The sequence below is a fragment of the Pan paniscus genome, chromosome 21 (assembly GCF_029289425.2).
Source record: "Pan paniscus chromosome 21, NHGRI_mPanPan1-v2.0_pri, whole genome shotgun sequence".
In the NCBI taxonomy this organism is placed as follows: Eukaryota; Metazoa; Chordata; class Mammalia; order Primates; family Hominidae; genus Pan; species Pan paniscus.
In genome coordinates this window covers 43,588,813-43,613,418 of record NC_073270.2, presented here as the reverse complement: position 1 = coordinate 43,613,418, position 24,606 = coordinate 43,588,813, and the positions used below count along the sequence as shown (strand labels likewise).

Sequence of the window (24,606 nt, the reverse complement as noted above, 5' to 3'; positions counted from 1 at the left end):
TAAGCACCAGCGCCTTCCCCAGCCCAGCCCGCAGCTCTAAGATGAACGTTCTGGCCATATCAGGGACAGGTTGATGCTTTGTCCCCAGAGTCTAGCAGGGGCCTGGTCGCTAATTATGGGGTTTCATGAGTGCCCCACTTGGGGCTTCGTACCTGGGGGCCTGGCCTTGACCATGGAGTCCAGAAGAAAGGGCAGCCTTGAGTTGGCCCCTTAAGGTGCTGGGCACCCCTGCAGATCCACCGGCCTATGAATTCTACCCCCTCTCTTCCTCATCCCTCGCCTCCACCCGGGGAGCCCCAACCTTTCCACGCCTCCCAATCACGGCAAACTGCCTCATCAATCATGTTCTCTCTAATTAACTTCTAATTTACCTCTTTAGTCAAATCTGTTTACAATCAGAGACAAGAAAACACGCAGCAGCCCAAGGTACGGACGAGGGGACCAGCTCCGGGGACCATGCAGGATCAATCAGCCCTTGACCGGGGTGGGAGCCACGGGGCTCCCCTCCCTTCCCAGTGAGGGCTGAGGGCACTGCAGGGCAGGGGAGAGGGTTCACGTGGCTCAGTGCCCTGGCCCGTGGCAGCCTGGCAGCCAGCATCTCCATCCCGCCTCCCAGCCCAGAGGCCTCCCCTGCCCAGCCCCCCAGCGCCAAGTCGCCGGCCCCAGCCCTCCCCAGCTCGTTTCGTGTTTTTTTCTCTCCTGACCCTCCCACCTCTCTAGGGAAAGCTCCTCAGGAACACGCATCCTGTCTCTCGCTGGCTGTGTGGACTCGGAAAATGGCTGAACAACTCTAAGCTTTTGTTTCCTCGTTGGCAAAGTGAGGAGTAAAATCACATCACCCGCCCCTCAGGAGCCAGTGAATACAAAACGTGTGTCCATCGGCAGCCCGGCCAGCTCCGTGCCTGGCCTGGGCACTGACCCGGCATGGACGGAGCGCTGGTCCTTGTTTACTTTTATATTTTGGATGTTTTAATTTTTTTTAATTTCCAGTGAATCTCAAACCTATAGAAAAGTTGCAGGTACAGTTCGTGATACATTCTCATCCCTGAATATTTTACTGTGTATTTTCTACAACAAAGACAGGCTCTTACATAACCAGAAGACAGGGACCAGAATTGGGAAACTCATGTTGAAATAGCCCTAGTGTCTAACCCAGCGAAAGCCTGAGTTGTTTTTAATCCCACTGCACCACTTGCTGGACACGTGACCTTGGTCAAGCCACAGTGTCCCTCCTAGGCCTGGTCTCCGCATCTGCGAAGGGTGGTCCAGGTAATGCCCCCATCGGCAGGGAGTTGTGAGAATTGTGAGCCAATGCCTGGGAAGCAGCATGGGGTGGGGGGCGTTGTTACTCTCTTCCTCTCAGGTGCAGAAACAGAGGCTCAGGGCCAAGCCTGGTGGCTCATGCCTGTAATCCCAGCACTTTGGGAGGCCGGGGAGGGCAGGTTACCTGAGGTCAGGAGTTTGAGACCAGCCTGGCCAGCATGATGAAAGCCCGTCTCTACTAAAAATACAAAAATTAGCCGGGTGTGGTGGTGTGTGCCTGTAATCCCAGCTACTTGGGAGGCTGAGAGGCAGTTGAATTGCTTGAACCCAGAAGGCAGAGGTTGCAGTGAGCTGAGATCACACCATTGCATTCCAGACTGGGTGACAGAGTGAGACTCCATCTCAAAAAAACACAAACAAAAACAAACAGAGGCTCAGGGAGAGTGACCACTTGTTGCAGGTCACACACAGGAAGGCTGGAGTCAGAGCCCACGGCCCAGAAGAGGCAGAACCTGGCAGGCGTGGCGGGCACGTTCTCCATTCAGAGAGAGGGAACCCGGGCTCAGAAAGCCCATGGACTTTTTTCTCAGGCCTCCGCCTGTGAGCAGGGAGTCAGGAGGGGGTAAGAAGGGAAAAAGCATGGAGGAAGGAGGATAAAGATTATTCATGGTGCACTAATAACACCAGGAGGAGGGAATGGGCACCTCGGAGGAGGTCACTCGTGGAGGGGCTGGAGGGAGGACACCCCCAACGCTGGGGACCCTCAGAGGGGCCTGTGGCCCATCAAGGTGAAGGACCCCGGCAGAGGGGGGCAAGACCTGCCGACTTGGCTGTGGCCCTGGCCTGTCTTTGAAGGAGACCCCTTCTGCCCGCATTTCCATCTATCTACTCGCTGGCTGATACATCCATTCACTGGCTTATTTGGTTTGCACACAGTCTTCCCTGTTTCTGGAACATTCCTCCAGCTCCTCCCACAGCTGTTCCCACTCACCGTTCAGGTCTCAGCTCACACCTCGCCTCCTCAGAGAGGTCTTCCAGGACCATCTGGCCTTGCACAGACCTTCCTACACCCACACTCCAATTTGCTCGATCTCATTAGCTTGTGCATTTGCTTCCTATCATTTTATTTATTTATTTATTTATTTATTTATTTATTTATTTATTTTTAAGGCAGAGTTTTGCTCCTTTTTGCCCAGGCTGGAGTGCAATGGCGTGATCTCAGCTTACTGCAACCTCCACCTCCTGGGTTCAAGCAATTCTCCTGCCTCAGACTCCTGAGTAGCTGGGATTACAGGCACATGCCACCATGCCCGGCTAAGTTTGTATTTTTAGTAGAGATGGGGTTTCACTATGTTGGCTAGGCTGGTCTCGAACTCCCGACCTCAGGTGATCCACCTCGGCCTCCCAAAGTGCTGGGATTACAGGCATGAATCGCCACGCCTGGCCTCCTATCATTTATTTATTATTTTTTGTAAGAGACAGGGTCTTACTCTCTTGCCCAGGCTGGAGTACAGTGGTGCCATCATGGCTCACTACAGCCTCGAACTCCTTGGCTCAAGCAACCCTCCTGCCTCAGCCTCCTGAGTAGCTGGGACCACAGGCATGCACCACCATGCCTGGCTAATTTTTAAATTTTTGTAGAGATGAGGTCTCACTTTGTTGCCCATGCTGGTCTTGAACTCCTGGGCTCAAGCTATCTGCCCGCCTTGGCTTCCCAGTGCTGGGATTACAGCCATGAAGCACCGCGTCCGACCCTACCATTTATTCCTATCAGAAATCGTATCATTGGATTCCCTCCCTTTGGTTGGTTGGTTAGGTTGTTTAGTGTCCATCTCCTCTTCATGAGTTCTTTGAAAGCAGAGATCTTTGTCTGATTTGCTCATTTCTGTCTCCCTAGAGCCCAGCGTCATTACTGGCACATTCCTTCCTGTCTGCCCTGGTGCCGGCCAATGTGGGGAACACGGAAATGGAATCAGACAGGGGCTCTGCCCTCACCTGCTCGCATCCTCCTGAGATACAATAGCAGAATCTCGCAGCAGGCAGGGACGGCCAAGTCCAGCTTCCTGCCCGTGATGCTACTGGATGGGACTAACCCTCCTGGGGACAGACCTCCAGGTGTGCTGGCCAGAAGAGAGGCAGCACCCACAGGAGGCACCCCAGGCAGAGCCCCGTCTCCAGGGTCAGCAGGTGTGGGCTCAAGCCCAGCTCTGCCCAATCTCGCTGGGCCCCAGCTGGGCTGCCCTGGCTGTCAACCTGAAATGACACCTGAAATGACTTCCACGCCTCCCCATTCATCTCTGGGAGCCCTGGATCAGTGCTGTGGGGAAGAGGGGAGGTCTGTGTGTGAGCCTCCGCCTGGGGAGCGGGGATCTTATTTGAGGACTGGGAGACACATCTTGTCGCAGAGGCTTGAGGGGGAGGGGTGGCAGCTCTGGTGGTGGGGAGGGCGCCCCTGTTGTCTGGCGGTGCTGTTTGTTCATATTTCTATTTCCCTGCCTGTGTTTCTCTTCCAGACTGTGTAATTAGGTGTCCGGAGTGCCTCCGATTCTGTTCCGATAGAATTTGCCTTGTTTAATCGGTAACAGGGTGGCTGCCTCTGACAGCTGTTTTTTCCTGGAAAAAAATAAAGGCAGCTAGAGATGGAGTGAGTTGGGAGACATTTGGGAATCGGGTTTCTTGGCTTCACTCCACCTTCACCATAGACTTGCGGGTGACCTGGCGCCTGTCTCTTCCCCTTCTGGGGCCTCAGTTTGCCCATCTGTAAGACAGGGGAGTTGGGCCTTGTGATGCCTGAGCTGTGAATTTGAACTTAAAGGTTGGCCGAGCACCTGCTACATGTGCTGTGCTGTGACAGGGTGTGGGGCTGAGCTCAGGAAAAAATCACTCACTCCGGTGCCAGAGAAGAGGCATTTAAATCCAAGGTGCCATTTTTGTCACTGTGTTCTTAATTGTAATTACCATTTAAATAGATTAATGATAATTAATAACACTAATAACGTACGGTCCTCTGTCTGGGAGGATGACATTTGCAGACCCACTGTCCCGAGGTGGAGCCGGGCTGCGCTGACCCCTCCCTCCTCTCACCTCCCGCTCTTCCTCCCTCCTGACTCTGTGTCCCCGGTCGCGTGTGCTCGTCACTGGGTTGGGATCGTCTCTTAGCATGAAGGTCTCTCCCATGAGACCATGAGCTGCTCCAGAGAGCAGGGGTCAGTTCAGTCACTCTCAAATCCTCCAAACCAGGGAGGAGCTGCCCCGAGAGGGGACCAGTACATGCTGGATGGATGAACGGCTAGACGAAAGGCTGATGGGAGAGGTGGGTGAATGAATTCAGGAGTGGCCTTCATCTCTGGCCAGGTGAGGTGACTGAGCTGTCTCAAGGATCCCACCTCTGCTTTGAGCCCCCTCGTCTCCCCCTCACTCACACACCCATCTGGCTGCTCCTGGAATATGGGAGGCACACTCGAGGTTTTGCCTCACTATTTCCTCTGCCTAGAATATTATTCCCAGCTTCCCCCGGCGGCTGCTGCACGCGTCAGTCCACTCTCAATCCGACATCGTCTCCTTCGAGGACCTTCCCTGACTGTCCAGCCCGAGTGGCCACCCTCCCTTCCAGTCACTCTGTTATTTTCAAGCTGCCTGGCTGTGTGTCTGCCTGCCTATTTACTCTGGGTCTCCTGCTCCTCAAAGGCAGCAGGGCTGGGAGCGTTCTGCCTCGTTTGCTGTGAAATCCCCATAGCCCTGCCCAGGGCTGGCTCACACGCTAAGTGCTCAGAAGCGACCTGCTACAGGCGTGTTGGAGGCACACCTCCAGGGTGGCATGCCCTGTGCTGGGCACCAAGTGCAGAAACGGATGAAAATCAGCCCCGTCGTCCTCAGGCAGCAGGGCCTGTACTCATCACGACCTGGCTGATGGCGGGTTGTGTCTGCATCTGTCTCCCTTGCCAGGGCAGGACTTATGCTCCTGTTTCCCAGAGAGGGCTGCATCCAGCCCAGAGCTAGTCCTGAGCAAGGAACAGAATTGGCCAAGAGGAAATGGGAAGTAGCGGGGCCGGGGAGTAGAAACGGAGGTGGGTGGCCTTGTGAGCCGACAGATGAGGGAGCATCCATGGGGGCCGGAAGCCGTAGCTGGAATCCACTAGCGGCTCAGGCCCACAGCACTTTGGTTTAAAGAGCACTTGTTGTATATATAGGCATACTGCTCACTCTTTGCTCCTAAGGGACTTTGCCTTGGGTGGTTGCTGATGATTGATGTTTTACAGGTTTGTTCAGTTGTTCTGGTATAAGTAATGATGAATCACGTTGTAGTCCAGTGGGGAACAGTCTAGTCTCATCTTACAGTATTTCAAGAATATCAGTAATGACGACATGAGCCTGGATCAGCACTTTATAGTTGGTCAAGCCCTTTGCGTGCATCAGCTTGTGGCAGATCTCCAAAGTGAGGGGTCCCCCCATATCACAGATGAGGAGACTGAGGCTCAGGGAGTGAAGCAACTCACACAGCTGGGGAGCAGCAGGGCTGGGATTTGAGCCCAGGCAGCCTGGCTCCAGCGTCCACGTCCTGTGCTCACTCACCACACGGGTCCACGTGCCCAGCCCGGAGGAGGTCAGGCAGCAGGTGGGCCCAGAGGCCAGCCTGGGGAAGTTCGGTCCGTGTATCTTTGGATCTTCCCCCATGACAGAGAGACTTCTGCTTGCAGCTGCTGAAAGCAAGTGCCTGTCATCAGGCCCTATTCCCAGGAGGGCTGGAGTGGGGTGGGGAGGAAAGACAGCTGGCCCAGGCCATGTCCTGTCACAGCTACTTAATGAGCTTAAGTGATAACCATGGGCCCTGGCATGTTGCCAGCTGGGCCTGTCCATTAGGCCAGTGTTCCTGGCCTCACACTCACGGGCTGGGGGAGGTAGCCATGGGGCCGAGGGAGGGGTCTAAGGGTCTCCAATTCTTTTGAGTGCTGGCAGCCATGGCCAAGGTCAGAGGCAAAGCTGTGTGACCTTGGGCAAATTCCTTGATTTCTCTGTGCTTCCTTTTCTTATCCGTAAGATGGAAGTGAGCATGGCTACCTTGGAAGAAGCTACAGGGATGCAATGAAGTGCTAGGGACAGCATCCTTTATTCAGTTCAGAGACTACCTGGCACACAGTAGGCACTTGGTCAGCTCTTTTTTTTTTTTTGAGATGGGGTCTAGGCTGGACTGCAATGGCACGAACTCGGCTTACTGCAACCTCCGTCTTCCAGGTTCAAGGGATTCTCCTGCCTCAGCCTCCCGAGTAGCTGGGATTACAGGCGCCCGCCACCACACCCAGCTAATTTTGTATTTTTAGTAGCGACAGGGTTTCACCATGTTGGCCAGGTTGGTTTCGGACTTCTGAAGTCGTCCACCCACCTCAGCCTCCCAAAGTGCTAGGATTACAGGTGTGAGCCACTGTGCCTGGCCAGCACTCAGTGAACTTTCTACCCCAAGTTCTTCCAAAGACTCTCACTTTGACAATTTGTAGGTCCAGGAAAACATAATCCCAGCCTCACCATACTTGAAAAAAACAGAAAAAGGCTTCTGTGGCAGGGCAGAGACCTGAATACTCATCTGTGTCTGTCACTAACTGACGGGAAGGTGTGGGTCCTCGTTCTCTCTGAGCCTCAGTGTTCTTATCTGCAAAATGGGCTAGTAATAAGACTCAGTGAGATGGTGCATGCCAAATGCTTAGTATAGAGCCAAGCATTTGATTAATGCTAAAGACTGGAGCTGTCACTTTGGTAGTTTCTGAGTGCCAGACCTGCAGACCCTGTGTGATCTTAGGACAGTCACCTACTCTTTTTTTTTTTTTTTTTGAGACAAAGTCTCACTCTATCACCCAGGCTGGAGTGCAATGGTGCAATCTCAGCTCACTGCAACCTCTGCCTCCTGGGTTCAAGTGATTCTCCTGCCTCAGCCTCCCTAGTAACTGGAATTACAGGCATGCGCCACCATGCCCGGCTAATTTTTGTATTTTTAGTAGAGATGGCGTTTCGCTATGTTGGCTAGGCTGGTCTTGAACTCCTGACCTCAGGTGATCCACCTGTCTCCCAAAGTGTTGGGATTACAGGCGTGAGCCACTGTGCCTGGCCCAGGACAGTCATCTACTCTCTTGGGGCCTCTGCTCATTTGTAAAACTGGATACCTGCAAGGTATGCTTTGCCCCAGCTCTGCTGTTCCAGGAATCCCTGTGTTGAACACTGCTTCCCCTGAAACTCATCTGCATTAGGTGGGGGCAGAAACTGTCATGCCCATTTCCCAGCTGAGGGGAGTGAGGCCCCTGGTTTTCAGTGACAAGCCACAGCTCTCTGCCACCTCTTGCCTGTTCAATGTGGGAGTGGGGCAGGGAAGGCCCAGGCTCTCCTGGGCCCCAGGAAGGCCTGGGGAGAAGGGTCTGGGTCTGGACTCTCCAGCGAGTGGGGCTGAGCCGACTCAGAGTGGAGGCAGGGCTGAGGGTGGGCGGGCAGATTTATTACAGCCATTCCTCTCCCCTGCAGCGCCTGCTTCTAATGAAATTTTACGGCAGGTGGAAATGATACGACTCCGCCAGCCCTAAAAGCACTTCTATTTATTCATTACAGATATTTATATACAGAGCAGCTCTCTCTGCTGGCTCCACCCCACTCCTGCGGGGCCAGTGAAGTTGCTCCCAGCCCTCTGTGCTGGGGGAAGGCTCCCAGGGCCAGCCAGGGGCCCCTCTCTGCAGTGACTGGTTGGCTCCGCCTCAATACATCCCAAATCCCCTATCTCCAACCCATGCCCATTCCTGGTCTGAAGCACCAGTGTCTGTCTCCTCCTGGTCCAGCGTGCACCAGACACTTCTTGGATCTCTGCTTCCACGCTGGTCTCCACAGTGTCCTCTGTAGAGCAGCCACAGGCATCTTTCCAAAATCAAATCATGTCCCTTCCAGGCTCAAAACTCCCCTGAAGCCCTCAAGGCCCTGTAAGATCCGTCCTCTGCCTCACTCTTGGGTCCAGCCACAGTGGCCTCTTTGGACTCTTTTCCAGAGGACGGTGCTCTGCCTCAGCTCAGGACCTTTGCCCCTGTGCCTCTGCATAGGCCCCTTCATTCCCCGGCTCTTTGGCTGCCCGACTCCTTGACGTCATTCAGAGCTTAGCTCAAGTTCAAAGGCCCTCATCAAAGAGGGCTTTCCAGGCCACTCAGCCTGAGGTCCCCCGTTCCTTGTTGCATCCCGCTGCACCTTGGTTGCTCCTTCATAACATTCAGTTGTCACTTGATGTAACTGTTTGCATGTTTGTCTTTTGGTCTGTCGCTTGAGGATGCACGCTCCCAGAGGCCAGGGACAATGTCTGTTTTGTTCCCCTATGTGGCTTATGAGGGGTGTTTAGTAACTGATGGAGCCATGAGTGGTGGAGGATCGGCTGGGTACCGTGACCCAGCCACAGGTACTGGTCTACGTGGGACTCCCCAGGCTGGACACTCGCTGTCCTTGAGTGAAGGAGAACCGAGACTGAGTGTGAGGGTCATGCTCATGGCTCACAGCAGCTGGGCTGAGGGCAGGTGACCACCCCTACACTCCTGGGGGTTTCCTGGATGGGGCTGGCTCAAGCAGGCTCCAGGAGCTGCAGGCAGATTGGAGCCTTTTCCAGCCTTTTCCCTGGCCCTGGCCTCTGTCAGTCAGTCCCCTGGTGGCTTTTCCCCAGCTGCTCCCCAGGGGCTGTGGACTTCCTGCGGCTCCTCAGTGCTGCCCGGATGGCCCTGCTTGTCACCCTGCAGTGGAATCTGCTTCCCCCTCATTCAGGGACTGAAAGAGCCTAGGGGAAGTAGACACAGGACTTGTCCAGGAACAAGCTCTGTGACTCTGGACCAGCACAACCCCAGAGCCTGTCACCTTCTGCCATGGCCGGGAGCTCATTGAACCCCCATGCCGTGCCAACGTCAAGGTAGTTGGGGCCTCCAATGAGGCAGCTGAAAGCCCCAAAGTCCCCAGAGCCCTGTGTCTTATTGTGCCCTAGCCTTCTGCCTGGGCAGTTCCCTCTGCCTCAAAAGACTTTCCACCTCTAGCTTTCGAGGCTAACGGCCATCATTAAGACTCTGGTGAAAGTTGCTCAAGACACAAGGTACGTGGTCGCCCAGGCATGGGGCCCTCCTCTGTCCTACAGCCTTTGCTCACCTCTATGAAGCCCCCTGTCACTCTACGGTGATGCCCTGTGTGACTACGCTGAGAGCTCAAACCGCATCTCAAACTTCAGTGTACCCCTCAGCACCCAGCCTGGGCCTGGCACACAGTAGATGCTCAGCAAGTGCTTCCTGGGAGGTGTATGGAAGGAGGCACAACATGGGGTGAGGAGAGCAGACTGGTGGGATGATCTGGACGAGAAGGAACCTGGGCTCTGTGCGCAGGCAGGGGTGGGTGGATGGGGTGGGGGGACAGGCAACAATCCTCACTGCAGCAGTGCCAAACAGTGGCTCTCCTCACTGCTGCAGATGGAAAGCCCCACCTTCCAGATGTTTCTCAGATTTCCTCCCTTTCCCATGGGAGAGCAGCCAGGGCCACATCCGTGTGACTGCCCATCCCTAGCCAGGAAACCTGGCCTGGGGCCTCCATGCAGGTGAGGATGACAGCCAGGCACCGAGATGTGGCAGGGACAGGCTGAAGGGCGCTGGGCCTCTGCAGAGCCGCACAGGCTTCAGTCATGGGGTGGGGGAAGGGCTGCCTTGCTGGGGCTTCTGCTCTCAGTGTATTCTGCGCCACCTTCTCCAGCCTCACCAGGCCCTCTCTAGCAACCAGCTGGAAAACAGGGTGGCCCTGAGATTAGGAGCAGGGGTCTGCTTGGGTTCCATTCCCAGCTGTCACTCTAAACCACTGACCCCCTCAGTCTGGTGTCCTCATCTGTGGAATGGACTTGATGAGGCAAGTACCTACACGTCAGGCTGGGTGCTCATGCCTGCAATCCCAGCACCTTAGGAGGCTGAGGCAGGAGGACTCCATGAGCCCAGGAGTTTGGGACCAGCCTGGGCAACAACAACAAAAGGAAGTACCTACACGTCAGGAACGAGGGTTAAACGAGCTAATCTGAGGAAAGTACTTAGCTCAATGAGTCAAGAGCTCAGTGAATATTAGCTAATATGGTGCACGCGTAATTCGATTCTAGCGCACTAAATGACCTCACTTATAGGAGAAACGCAGATTAAAGCAACAAGCAGGCCACACTGTTCACCCACCGAGGCGAAGCACTGAGCTAACAGCGCGCTGGTGAGGGTGCGTGTGGGCAGAGGACACTCGTGCACGCAGTTGACAAAAGAAGGTCAGTGTGGCAATATATATCACAATGAAAAAGGCACACTGTCTTTGACTTGGCAATGCTACTTGGGAGTTTAAACTCACACACGTGTGAAATGACGCCCTACACAGGATGATCACTGCAGCATTGTAACAGCCAAAGATCGGAAACAGTCTGAATGTCCATTAACGCAATTAACAACATCATGGTACAGCTCTGCGATGGAGTGAGACTATTAAAGGAGTGGGGGCAGCTGTGTGTGGTGACGGGGAATGAGAAGCAAGGTGCATGACAGAGGACACGATGCCACCATTTGTGTTAAAAATATTTTTATTAACTTGAAAACACATAGGAGTCTCTCTGAAAGGGAAAGGGTACTTCCGCTCATGAGCCGTGGTGGCTTCTGAGGAGGGGTGCTGGGCGGCCAGGAGACACACCTGGCAGGGAGATGCGTGCACTGTGTGCCCTTATGCACCCTCTGAGGTTTACACCAAGGGCACGTTACCTAACCAAGGTGACTGAGAAACGCCTGCCATTTTCCCCAGCACAGATAACGAAGGCCCACCGCTGTGCTACCAGCCACTTTCCATGTGTGCCAAAGAGCAAGACAGATTGAAAAATGTGGGTCTACTTTTACCTCTACTGTTGGGTAAGGAAATCTAATCAAGAAGCCTTGCCTTTAGGAAAGCGAGTCTCGTCTCCCTGTTGACACTAAATTGACGCCCTCAGTAATGGCAGAAGATGCCACCTGCGCACTGGTGCTACCGTGGGGGTGACTGAAGGATGCCTTCCAGCGGCCCTGACAATGCGTTTCCCTAGATAAGGAAGGCACGCACCCTGCATGCAAATCTCTGTGAATTAGAGACGGCCCATCTTGCTGCTGCTGATTCCAGGCGTGCGACCACCACAAACGGAGCAGCAAGCAGCCATGGAAAATGAGGGTGGAATCCTATTTCCCCTGTGAAGAAACCCTGGCGAATATTGCTAAAAGGCAATCTGATTGCCATGTTTGGGTTGGAAAAGGAATACTGCCTCTCTGGATGCTATGGTCTGGTCCCACTCAGCTATGGACATGAGGATGAACATGAAGAAGCTTTGTTTGAAGGGGCAAATTTAGACTGAACCCTTTCAGTGGGCAAAGAAGTCAGGTTCGGAGCCACAGGCCAAGGGCAGCCTTTCCTGGAAGCCCAAGAAGTTCCCCCAGAGGAGAGATGCTGCTTTGTGAGTCAGAGGGTTTTTTAGGCAGACAGCGAGCTGCCTGAAAGCTGGGACCACGCCCCAAGAGCCCAGGGTGAGCAATGAGGAGCTCTACCTCGCCCTGAAAAGCTTTGCGGGGCCTTGGGTCGTTGAAATCAGGGAGTGGTGGTGGCTGCTTTCTCCTTACCCTGTCTCCTTGGTCCCTCGGGCCCTGGAACCGTATTCCCCTGCTGTACCTGAAGGGACTACACCTCACATTGCCCCAACCCTCCCCACACAAAACTAATGGAAAAGGGGACCGCTTCCTCAGCTGTCAAGAGAAGAGTTCCAACTTGCTTTTAGCAAAGGGACAGAATCTCAGGAGGCTGCCACATGCGAAGCAGGGCAAGGTGCGGCAACCATGGAGTGCCTGAGCCGCCCCGGCCTTCCCTTCCTATGCTGGCCTCTGGGAGCTGGTGGGGAGGCCTGGGCTTCGAACACGGCTGGCAAAACGCTGGACAGAACTCTGGAGGAGAATCAGATGGCAGCGGCTGCCTCCAGGGGCAGGAAGTCCTAGGCGATGGGAGAGGAGTGGGTGGACTCTTCACTGCCTCGCTTTTTGTTAAATTTTGAACTCCTGTACCGTTTGCAAGCATTACCTGGTTAAAATTAAAATTGAAAAAGAAAATCAAGGTGAAGGACTGATGATGTCTAAAGTACCGATCTTAGCTCTAGAAGTCTGCTTCTCTACGTTACACCTGGACATGCTCTATTTTTTGTGAATTCATTAAACCACATAACAGATGAAAGGATCGGAGCACGGCGTCAGCCGGTACGGTGTGACTCTTCCAGGTAGAGGAGCTCGGCGGGAGAGGGTGTGAACTGCGCCGTCGGACAGGCCTGGCTAGAATGTGCGTTCTGATGCTTGTTGGCCACAGGGCCTTGTGCAGCTACTTACCCTCTCTGAGCCCTCACCCTCAGCTTGCATAAATCGGGGATAACAATGCCACTGGGCATTCGATATGTGCCAGCTACTACAGTTACAGAAAAGTCAAGGAAGAATTAGACCCAAAGTGACGGCACTGCCATCTGATCCTGTGACAGGCCCTGTCGCGCTCTCCTGCCCCTCTCTGTGGGGACGCTTACAGTTATGCATTGTTCTCCCACCAGGCTCTAAGTGAGCACCAGCGGGCAGGGCCTGCCTTACTCTCTGTTCCGTCACCAGCCCAAGGCTGGACACAGAGCAGGTGCCATCTTCTTCAGGGACCTCTCGGTGGCTTCCTGGGATGGCAAACAGGTTTCACCCAGCATGTCAACTCTGGCCTGATGGCAGTGGCCGCTTGGAGCCCTGTCCCTCAGGGTCTAGGGAGCAGCAAGAGGGGCAGGGACACAGTGCGAGGCGTGTAGCATCCCCAGCAGCCTGTCTGTGACCCTGGGCTGCACAATGCATTGGAATGAAATGCTGCTTTCTTCATCTGGCCACTCTTCTGCCTCCTCACTCATGGGGACTCTGTTCTTTGAGGATTGATTAAAAACATGCCAAAGCACTGCTGACTTCTGAGGGGGAAACCAACCTTCTCATCACCTATGTCGAATGAGTAGAATCACAGTTCTTTTTTATTTTTTGAGACAGGGTCTTGCTCTGTTGCCCAGGCTGTAGTACAGTGGAGTGATCATAGCTCACTGCAGCCTTGACCTCCTGGGCTCAAGCAATCCTCCTACCTCAGCCTCCCGTGTAGCCGAGATCATAGGTATGTGCCACCATGCCTGGCTAATTTTTCTATTTTTTGTAGAGATGGGGTTTCACCATGTTGCCCAGGCTGGTCTCAAACTCCTGAGCTCAAAGATCCTCCCCGCCTTGGCCTCCCAAAGTGCTGGGATTACAGGCGAGAGCCATCACATCCGGCCTGAAATCACAATTCTGAAGTCACAAATGTGTGTGGGAAGAACCAAAGGAAGCAGCAGCTACCAAGCCATGACTGTGCCTTCATCACTGCGCTGCAGGCTCGCTGAGCATGCCATCCTCAGCAGCAAATGGGTATTATTGGCCCCACTGTGCATGTTTAAGAAGTGAGATTCAGAAAGGTGAAAGTCACTTATCCAAATGTACAGCTAAATCAGCCAGATGTGGTGACACCTCCCTCTCAGCTACCCAGGAGGCTGAGGTGGGAGGATCGCCTGAGCCCAGGAAGTCAAGGCTGCGGTGAGCTGTGGTTGCACCACTGCACTCCAGCCTGGGCCACAGAGTAAGACCCTGTGTCTTAAAAACAAAACAAAACCAAACCGGCCAGGTGCAGTGGCCCACGCCTGTAATCCCAGTACTTTGGGAGGCCGAGGCAGGCGGATCATGAGGTCAGGAGATCGAGACCATCCTGGCTAACACGGTGAAATCCCGTCTCTACTAAAAATACAAAAAAATTAGCCGGGCATGGTGGCGGGCGCCTGTAGTCCTAGCTACTCGGGAGGCTGAGGTGGAAGAATGGTGTGAACTTAGGACGTGGAGCTTGCAGTGAGTCGAGATTGTGCCACTGCACTCCAGCCTGGGCGACAGAGGGAGACTCCATCTCAAAAAAAAAACAAAACCCAAACCAAAACAAAATGTACAGCTGGTAATGATGCAGTGGGGATATGGACCCAAACCTGTCCACTCTAAAGCAGTGGCTCTCACCCTGATGCACGGAACCACTGGGAGCTTTAAACAGCCCAAATGCCAGGGCCTCACTGAGAGACTGGATGCTATTTTTGCGGTGGGGCCCACGTTGGGATCTGGTAATCCTCCATGCAGCCCCCACCCGAGTGGTCTGACACGTGGCAGGGCTCTGCATGCTCTGAGGGCTGTGCTGTGTGGCTGGTCTCCCCAGGGAACTGGAGCATGAGGCCAGGGCCTTGGGTCCCACATCTAGACTCTAGGTGGGTCCCCAGTCCAGCCTCACAGCAGCACCACCTGCGTAGCCACAGTGGCGAAGTTGTCACTGCTACACCCTCTGAGCCTCAGCTTTCTTGCAGGTGGAGTGAGGCTGCCCACGTGCCTTCCCTGGGGGAGTCCTGAAGTAGCTGCTGTGGGGAGGGGGGCAGGGAGGGTCAGCAGGCGAAGCTTAACTACAAAGAAAACTGGCCCGGGGGTACCAAAACTAGCTTTAATTTGTCCAAAAGCCACACAGAGTTGTGTAGAAACTGATGCTGGGAGGGAAGCTGAGTCCACGATGCGCAGGGCCAAGGTGCCTCTAGAAGTTCTCCAGCAAGCCCAGGATGCGCTTTTGCTCGTTCTCCCGGAACTCCGGGCTCCGGCCGTCCCCGATGTTCTCTGCATACTCTAGGGGGACAAAGATAGAGTCAGGAGTGGATCCCAGGCATGGCGTCCACCGTGGCTGCATCGCTTCATACCTTTCCCAGAACCCCAGCTCCCACAGAGGTGCAAGTCGCCCTAATGCCCCCACTGTAGCCAAATTCCTTGGGGTCTTGCCTTTGAGGCCTCAGTGGAAAGGTCCCAACTTACCTTTCCATGCTTGGATTCCCCTCCTAGCCACACCCTTCACTTCCGCCCTCATGTATTTATTCACTCAACACACACGGCATGGATGCTACTAAGGTCTGAATGTTTGTGACCCCTCCAAAACTCATGCTGAAACCTCATCCTCAACGCAGCGAAGGACTTTATGGGGTGATTAGGTTCTTACCATCTAATTATAAGATTAGATTAGGTCTAGATTAGGTCTAATCTAGGGGGATTAGACCCTTGCAAAAGGACTCCAGGGAACTCTCAAGACCCTTTGCCCTTCCCCCTTCTGCAATGTGAGGATGCAACAGGACGGCCCTCAGCAGACATCAAAGGTTGGTGCAGTGCTCTTGGACCCCCCGCCTCCAGAATTGTGAGGAAGTACATTTCTGTTCTTCATAAATTACCCAGTCTCAGGGATTTTGTTACAGCAGCACGAACAGACTAAGACAGACACCAGCTGGGCAGGCACTGCTCTGGGCGAGTGGTTCTGAGTGTGGACCCGAGCAGCAGCAGCAGCAGCAGCACTGCATGGAAACTTACTAGAAACACAAATTCTTGGGACCACCCTAGACCCACTTAACAGGAAACAGGTGGGGCCCAGTGATCTGGGTTTTACTGAGTCTCCAGGTGATGCTGATGTATGCTCCAGTTTGAGAACCTTTTTTTGGGAATGGGAATAAAGCAGTGATAGAAACAGATGCAAGTTTCTGCTTGTGTGGAGCCTACTTTCTAGTGAGGGTCACAAACCAAAAAGTGAACAAAATACACAGGTGGCTGTCAGCAGGGAGTATCTGCTTAAAGATCAGAAGGAGATGAGTGTGGAAAGGTCTGGAAGCGAGTGGCAGGGCAGCCAGGGCAGAGGATCTAAGGGGAGGCACTTCTTTGGTTTATCTGAGGGTCAGCGAAGAGGTCAGCGTGGCCACAGTCTGGAGCCACGGGAGGGGGCCATACCCAGATGGTGTGGGTCTGTGCACCACGGTAAGGGCTGTGGCCTCTCTGTGCGGTGGGTCCTGAGCAGAAAGGAATGACGTGATTTGACTTTTGCCAGATCCCTCTCAATGCTGTGTGGGGGACACCATGGGGGAAGCAAAGGCAGGGAAAGGAGATGCGACGTGACAGTGGCCTGGATTGGGCAGGTAGCGGTGGAGGTGAGGTGACGTCTTCAGCTTCTTGATGTTTTCTGAGGGTGGCTCCAATAGGATTTACAGATAGACCGGAAATGGGGTGTGAGAAAGAGATATGGACGTTGCAATCACCAAGAAATATGACAAGAGCATTGGGGAGGCTGACAGTGAGCCCAGAATCCCCACAAGGACTGGGGGCACAGGTGCTGGTGCCAACAACAGGGAGGGGCTGTCGGGGGGTGCAGTCCCCCGACACAAACTTCGACAGCTGGGTGTATTCGGGGAAGGGAGGGAGAGAGAATAGTCTAGAAGTACTGGAGCATGGAAGACCCCTCCCATGTCTCCAGTGGCAGGAGGGGTGTGGGAGCGCCAGGTTTCAGTGAGACCAGGAAGAGAAAGGAAGTATTCCTGAGGAGGGTGAGGCTCTGGGCACAGTTCTGGCAACAGATCGGCAGAGGATGCCATCAGAGAGTGTCATGGTGGGCAGGCTTGTGTTCTTGTCTCCCCTGTTGTCCTAGCGCAGTGATCCTTAAGACGCCATTTCTTTTTTTTTAGTGTCCTCGGCCCCCAAAATAACATGGTCACCCTGGTTTTTTTTTTTTTTAGGAGATGGCAAGGGGTGATTTGGTGACTCTGGACTTCCTGCGGTGGCTCCTAGAGCAAGTGTAGGGGATCTGGTGGGAGGGAAGGGGGAGGATGGGGTGGTCCAACCCCTCACTGCCCTCTGACTGTCCCCTGCCCACAGCCAGAGAGGAAAAGGCGATCAAATCCTAGCTCTGACTCACAACTGTGCCCTTGGGTGGTCCCCTCTGAAAATGTTCAAATAACAAACGTCCAGGGAACATTAGTTCCCTCCCTGAGCCTCCTTTGCTCAGGCCAGTAATGGCACTGGGGAAGTCCCACACCCCCTCCGGGTCCCCTCCTGAGATGTCTTCTCTGTGAAAGCCTGCCTGGTCACCTCTCACTCCCATGCCCGGCCCCAGGCCACTGCCTCCAGCACATGTGGGCCTGACTGCTAGACCATCCTCCACCCAGCCCCTCTCTCCCTAGACGGAGAGCTGCATGAAGGCAGGGGCTTTCGCCTTCCTCCCAGCTAAGCCTGGCCGAGGGCCCCCCAGCAGAGTGTCGTGCTGAAGGATCTCCTGCAGGGGGTGACTAGGATGGCTGCCTGCACTTCTGCCCCCTGGTCCCTTACTGGGGCCTGGCTTGAGAAAGAAAATGGAGAGAACTCTCTAGTAAGAGGCTTTTGCATAATAGAACATCTGCTGATCCAAACCAGACAAAGACTGGGGAGACAAAACAAAGCATGTGACCTCTCACCCCTCCCCTGTCAGCCCCACCCCTGCCAATGCTGGGGAAGTAATTTTGCTCCTGCTACCTCTTTATTTTGCCCTGTTCCTCTTTATTACTTTGGACGTGTGCCAGAAAATGGGATGTGGGATTCAGGCATGTGCCAGCTGTGTGTCTACCCCCAGAAATCCTCTTCTGTTAGGCCCATCCATCACCTCCAACAGCAAGTGGTTGTGATGCCTCCTATTAAGGCCCCTTAGAGAGAGGGCCGGGGTGATGGAGACAGGAACTGAGCTTCGGCAGAAGGCTCTGGGGCTGTGTGTAAGTGGTATCTCTTACTCACATGTGAATGATATAGTTGCTGCCCCAGGAGAGAGAGAAATGACCATTATGGCATCTAATATCCCCGGAGGCATGGTCTGGAAGCAGGAGTCTTAATGGATTGAGCTAACACTTTGCTCTCCTAATGTCTTCTCAGACCCAGGAGGGAGGGAAGTGGAGAAACAGTCCGATGCTGTGGGGCAGTGATTTTCCAACAGTAAAGCCGGCTTCCCTGAGTTCTTTCTAGGGATGTACGAAGCAGAGGGAACCCATACCTGCATCAATCCCTTTGCCGAATCACCTGTGCCGAGGCCTCGCTTACACATGCCGACGATACACAGAGCACCCATCCTATGCACAAGTCTCCTGTGTCACTCCAACAGTGCTAAGAAGCAAACAGTCACATCACCCATTCTCTGGAAAGGGGATATCCAACTGGCCCACAGGCAGTGAATGGCTTAGTGTCCCCTGGAAGAGGGCCTGTCCCATACAGAGCAGAGTGGAACTAACATGTGCTGTGCACTGCTATGTGCCTGCATTTTCTAGGTTGTCTCACATGTAACCTTTGCATCAATCTCACAAGGTAAAGAACACCATCCCTACTTACCCAGGGGGAAACAGAGGCTATCAGAGAACTGAAGCAACCCGCCCAAGTCTAGGATGTAGAGGAGCCAGAATTCAAACCTTGAAATGTGTGGATAGTAAAAAAAAAAAAGGCCCCTAAAAAACCACTGGGAGGGGGCCGGTCCTCACAGCAGCATCCTGTTACCTAAGCAACAGGCTACCCCGCCTGGCCCCTGGTCTTTGGGAAAAAAAACTCTGCTCTGTGAGCATTCCAAAACAGGAATGTCTTATGGTACAGGGGCCTTGGTGGCCAGGACAGATGTGGGTGTGGCTGGGGTCACCCTCTCTTATGCCAAGTTACCAAATATCAGAGTTGGAAGGGTTCTCAGAAATTTATTGCAGCCCTGAGGGGGCACGTGGATGGCCAGGGTCCCACAGCGAGCCGGCCACGGAGCCAGGCCCAGAACCAGGTCCGACGACCCGGCCTAGTACTCATCCACTGGCCTAGTGCTCATCCACTGTCCGGGGAAGCTGCACCCTCAGGCACTTCACCCTCACCCTTTGCCCTTGCTCATTCTTTGTTTCTATGGCAGAGTCCTATTTAGAGAAAATCTTGGTGGCGCCAGCTACCTCTGGTTATTACAGCTGCTGCAGCAGTTTATAAATATTGAACAGAGTCCTCCCAGAGGTCTTGGGAAGGCGTTCTCTCTGCTGCATGTGTGTGTGCGTGTGTGCGTGTGTGCATGTGTATGTAAGAGGAAAAGAGACTGCAGGATGAGGGAAGAGGGAGAAAAGGATGAGGGGAGAGAGGGAAGAGGCTAAGTCAGTGGAGAGTGAGAAAGACGGCATACACGTCAACTCCTTTCTCTACTTCCCCCACATTTTCAAATGCTCTTATAATAAAGGCTTTGATGGAACTCAGAAACAGGCAGCAGTGCTGAACGCATAAATATTAAAGCAAACTTTAGACAGCAGGTTTACTATTCAGACATGGAATACAAGCTGTTCTGTTTATGTTGAGAGGGAGAGGGAGGGGGCACTGGGGCTGGTGGATGGGGAAAAGTCGTCTTCCAGGGCGGAGACCTGGACGAGTATTCACAAGCCTGGTTCAGATCCATGAACCTTAAGCCTTACATGTTCACCTTTTTAAAAATGCAGGAGGAAGAGGGAGGAGAGAGGAGGAATGCCCAATATTTTCACATTGAAAACCCTTGAAGATGTACATATAACCACAAAATAGAAACTGAGAAAGGAAAATCCTTCAGGTCTAACAGAGATTCCTTGACAACAACAATGAACTTGGAAGGCTGAAAGTTGCGCTTCTCCAGAAGTAGAATATTTTGCTAGGCAGTAGGTTCTCATTTCATCAGGGATGCCATTCAAATGAAACCCACTTACAGAGAAAGACCCTTGCTCTTGCTTACAATGCCAATGGTCATGTTCTCAGAGTCCCATGGGTGTTTTACACGGTTGGAAAAGCACCCACTGACACCCACCCACCCCCACAAGGCCCCGGGGAAGTCGAGCCTGTGTGCTGGTCCCTGCTTTTCCTGGTGGCATCTCAGTCCAAGCTGCTGCTAACTCCAGGCGAAAGGATTAGGTCAAGGAAGGAAGGAACTTCCATTTACTGAGTATGTAACTTGGTCCCAGGCACCCAACTGAATTTTAACTTTGGAGGCTTCCTGAGAGAGGCAATATTTATTTTAGGTGTTTTTTTGTTTGTGTTTTTTACAGGGGAGGAAACTAAGACTTAAATATGTTACCCACTAACTTGCCCAGAGTTACATGGAGATCCAGAATTTATGTTAGTCTGAGCATCTCTGTTCCTGGGTGAGCTTGGACACTAATTATAACAATAAAGACAGCTAACATGTAACAGGAACTTTCTTCTAGGTGCCAGCCACCATGCGAGCACTGTACATACAGCACTTCACCTCCTTCTCACAGCAGCCTTCTGAGACAGGTTCTCCCCATCTTACAGATGCAGGAGCTATGGCTTGGAGAGGGGAAGAGCTGCCTGAGGTCAGACACTAGAAAGCGACAGAGCTGGCTTGTGAACCTGGGCAACTCACTGCAGGCTCCATGGTCTTAGCACAGTTGGTTCTCCAAGAGTGGTCCCCCCCGACCCCTGCATACCACCACCACACTACCCCGGGCAGCGCTTCCCGAGAGCCCTCTTGGGTGAACTGGGTGTGAGGCCTGGGGGCAGCAATCCTAAGGCAAATGTGACATCTTTGCTGAAAAGCTCTTGAGGTGTCCTTAAGATGCCTCTGAGCCTTGTCAAGGCCGCTGGCTACAGGGCTAACATACAGGCCTCTCTCCATGATCCTTTCCTGCCTCCAAATACCCTGTGGGACACCGTATCCATGACCAGGTGCAAGCCACACACACGCCAACATGTCATCCAAAGATAAATCCTATCAGCCTCTGCAGCTTTAAAATCACACAGACAAATTGGGTTACCAAGAGCCCCAAATCAATATGGAAATACATGTTTATGAGCTACTAGGAGGAGATTTTAAACCATAAAGAATACTCGCAAATCAAAGGGCCATGGGCCAAATTCTAAAAGCATTTAAGTTTCTGGCTCATTCTTTTTGCCCAGCAGTGAGACAGTTTTGAGTCAGTAATCCTCTAAGATTTTCTCTGCAAACCAGCCGCTGTGCAGTAGCCGTGGCTGCTCCCGGGCATCTGTGTGGTCCTCCAATAACTTTCACCAGGAGACTAAAACATCGACAAGACTGGCCAGTGGCTTCCACTGCAACCCTTGGCACAAATATTTGTATTTCGAAGCATTCTCGGGTCACAGCTCCTACGCCACAGCCAAGGTGATGACTGCTCAACAATGCCCATGCATAGCTGCCTACGGAAACCCTTCCCATGCAGGCAGCCACAGAGACAGAATGCAGAATGGTGGCTGCCAGGGGCTGGGGGGAGGGAGGAACGGGCAATTCCAGTTTTGCAAGATGAAGAAAAGGCCTGTGGATAGATGGTAGTGATGGTAGTAATGGTCAAAACGATAAATTATTACTACAATAATAAAAAATAAAAAAGAAGCCATGCCTTCCGTACAGCTTCCCTGGATCTTTGGGCTCCTTTTCATGTCCAGCCGGATTAACTGTGAGTTAACTGTGCCGTCTTCATTCCCCTTGTACCTCTGCATCCCAGCACTGGCTCCATTCTGCTTTGCGCTATGGTCAGTCACCTCACTTGTGAGAGACGTATGCCTGTTGGGGACAGGGTCTCCTGAGTGTCTCACTTATCTTAGAAGCCTGCCTAGCACCCTGTGATGTCAAATTGGTGCTCTCTAAAGGTGAGTGCCCTGCATTTTTCTTCTCTCCTAAAAGCCCATAGGAGCATATGGGCCAATCAGCAGTTGGCACATTCCTTACCGCTGTGCATAGCTCCTTCTGAGTCTGGATCCAGTTTACATCACCAGAGACCCAGGTACCCCCACTAAGCTCAGTGAGTCTCAGTTTCCTTGTTACCCCACTTTCTAGGCCTGTTGTGAGGACCAGAGGTAATGACACTGTACCCCAAAGGCCTGACCCAGAGGAGGTAGGAGCTCGGTAAGTGACTACTCTACCTACCGTGGTCCTGGATTTCTGGAATAGAACAAAGAAGCCTACAGCACCACCTCAGCACGCAGCCCAGTCAGCAGTAACTGACTCCTCCTCTCTGCCAGTCAGGGTGCCGAGCACCACAGAAATAAATGGCAGTAAGTCTGCTGCTGTTCTCATGGAGCACACGGCCCCATCTGCCCTTCTCTTTGTGGGCATCTCAGTCCTCAGACCACGGTTCCCTAGGAGGGCCCACAGTCCTCAGGCCAGAGCTGCTGCTGGTTCTGGGGAAGGCTGGACGTCGGGAGCACTGAGTAAGCAGTGTGCAGAGACAGGGGCTGTAATGAGCCATCAATTATTCCCTGCGCTCTTGGCACCCCCAACAGAGGAGGGAGAAAATTGTGAGAGTGGGGGCTGAAAAATAACGGGAAAAGTCCCCCGCTGGGCTTGCCTCATCAGCGTTTTCCTGAGACCTCAAGGGATACATCAGCTGTCATCCTGCCAGCAAAACTTAGGAAATATGTAGGCCATAAAATCAAAGAAAAAAGCTTGCATCTAATTAGTATGTTAAAGAAAAAAAGGAAGCAACCCAAACTGAAAAACAAAATTAAAATCAAAGAGGACAGACTGATGAGCTGGTTTTCTTTATGAGGCTTTGTTTTCTTGGGCTTTTGATTGAAGGAAGGGTGGGGGGGGGGGGTGGTATGAAAAGGAGAACCAGATGGGCTTTTTGGACTGGGGTCCCAGAAGAGCCCAGCCTCCCACCCCTTCCACCTCCATGGGAGTCTCAACCTTGTCAACCTCAGCACCACCCTCTCCACCCAAGTGAGGGCTCCTCAGGGTCCTTGCAGCACCCTGTTCAGGGGGTGCTCCCAGAGGCAGGCCACACTGCACAGGCTCCACACCTTGCTGCAGACTGGCTTCCCCTGCCGTGGGTGAGGCAGGACAGGGGCACACCAGCGGGAGGGCTGAGAACTCTTTATGACAACGTTCCATCTAGAGAGAACTCTTTTAATTGCCAGCGTGATGTTTGGGGCCTCTTCAACCTGAGCAATGGTGTTCAATTCCCAGGCTCTAAATATCACCTCCACACTGATGACCTCAAATTTCCCAAACGATTCCCGGGGCACTAATGAGAATGCCCGCTGTCTGCTGGCCAATCAAGGGATGCAGTCACCCCTTGTACCCCAAACTCACTGTGCGCCTAGGAGAACTCAGGAGCCCTGCCCAGCCACACCCCACCCAACACTACAGCCTCCTGCACCTCTTCTTGGCCTCCCTTGAAGGGGCTATAGTCCTCCCCAAGGCCACTGCATCCTGCCCTGTCTTCCTCCAGGCCTCTGCTCCCTCTGCCTGGTTTGGGTACCAGTCCTAGTCCTGAGGAGGAGAAGTGGCTCCCTCCCTGCTTACATAACTGCCTCCGTGCCACTCCCTCCCTCAGCACACTGTTCACAACTTGACGGGTGCTTAGCACGTTCTAATTAGTTTTGAGCCTCTCCCCCTAGACTGTGAACGCCTCAAGGATAGGGATCTCGCTTATTCCTTTAGTATCTCTAGGACTGGACACAGAGCCTGGCACTGAGCAGGGCCAGCTGAGTAGTTCCTGGAGCGTGCATTTCACTGGGCTTGGATTATGGTCAATCATTTATACTCTATGTCCCTGGAAGGCTGTAAACTCCATGAGGGCAGCTGCCGTGTGACACCTCCATAGCACAGCACTTAGCACTGTGCCCAGCTAGTCCCGAGGAGAGTCACAGTCAATGTTTGCCACGTTAAATTCATACAAGGGTAGGGTTTCATTCCGCAATGTCTGAAATTGTTACTGGTTCCCATTATTTGCTTGGCATTGCTCTGGGTGCTGAGGAGACACAGTGAACAAGGCAGACAAAGTCCGTCATGGAGCTTATATTTTAATGTATGAGACAGACAAAAGGAGTAAACAAACACATAAATAAAAACAATCATAGGTTGTGATAAGGGCTCGGATGGAAAGAAAAAGGGTGCTACCATGGGAATAATGGATGCAGAGAAGTGGATGGATTCAAGGTTGAGTTCAGAGACAGAAGAGGTGGGATGGACTAAGGAGCTGGCTATGAAGGGTGACGGGGAGAGAAATGAAGGGCTGAGCCCAGGCCTGGAAGTATGGCTGCGAGGGTCTGCATGGAGGTGGGGGAGGTGAGGGTGGGCAGAAAGCAGCGGGGGAGAAAAACAGAGGGGTGGGAATGAAGATGGCGTCTGTGCAGACCCTTCACCGGTTCGCTCACCTGCTCGCTTGCCCAGGCACTCACTCAACAATCATCCACTCAGTATCCAGTATGGGGTCAGCACCTTAAAAGGCACTAGGGAAATAAACCAGGATCCAAGGGAGACAGAGGCTAGGGCTCACAACAATGGAAAACTGTGAATCACTTAGGGTGTGTGTGGCAGGGTTTGAGAAAGAAAAACATCCAACTACTACTACTACTACATGTCAGCACCCATTAAAAATACTTTTCCTTTCTTGGAAGATCACTGTTTTGATTACAAGGATGGAGGTGCAGGGAGAAGGCTCAATGC

General features: G+C 53.1%; 1 protein-coding gene across 1 annotated transcript in view; it reads right to left on the bottom strand.

The window, feature by feature from the left end:
• Positions 1–14,808: 14,808 nt before the first annotated feature.
• Positions 14,809–24,606, bottom strand: part of CTNNBL1 (catenin beta like 1) — a 177,095-nt gene continuing 167,297 nt past the window's right edge. Inside the window, exon 16 of the mRNA XM_003805015.5 lies at positions 14,809–15,005. Coding sequence (XP_003805063.1) covers positions 14,917–15,005 — 89 coding nt within the window. The 3' untranslated portion in view covers positions 14,809–14,916. The remainder of the gene's footprint in view (positions 15,006–24,606) is intronic.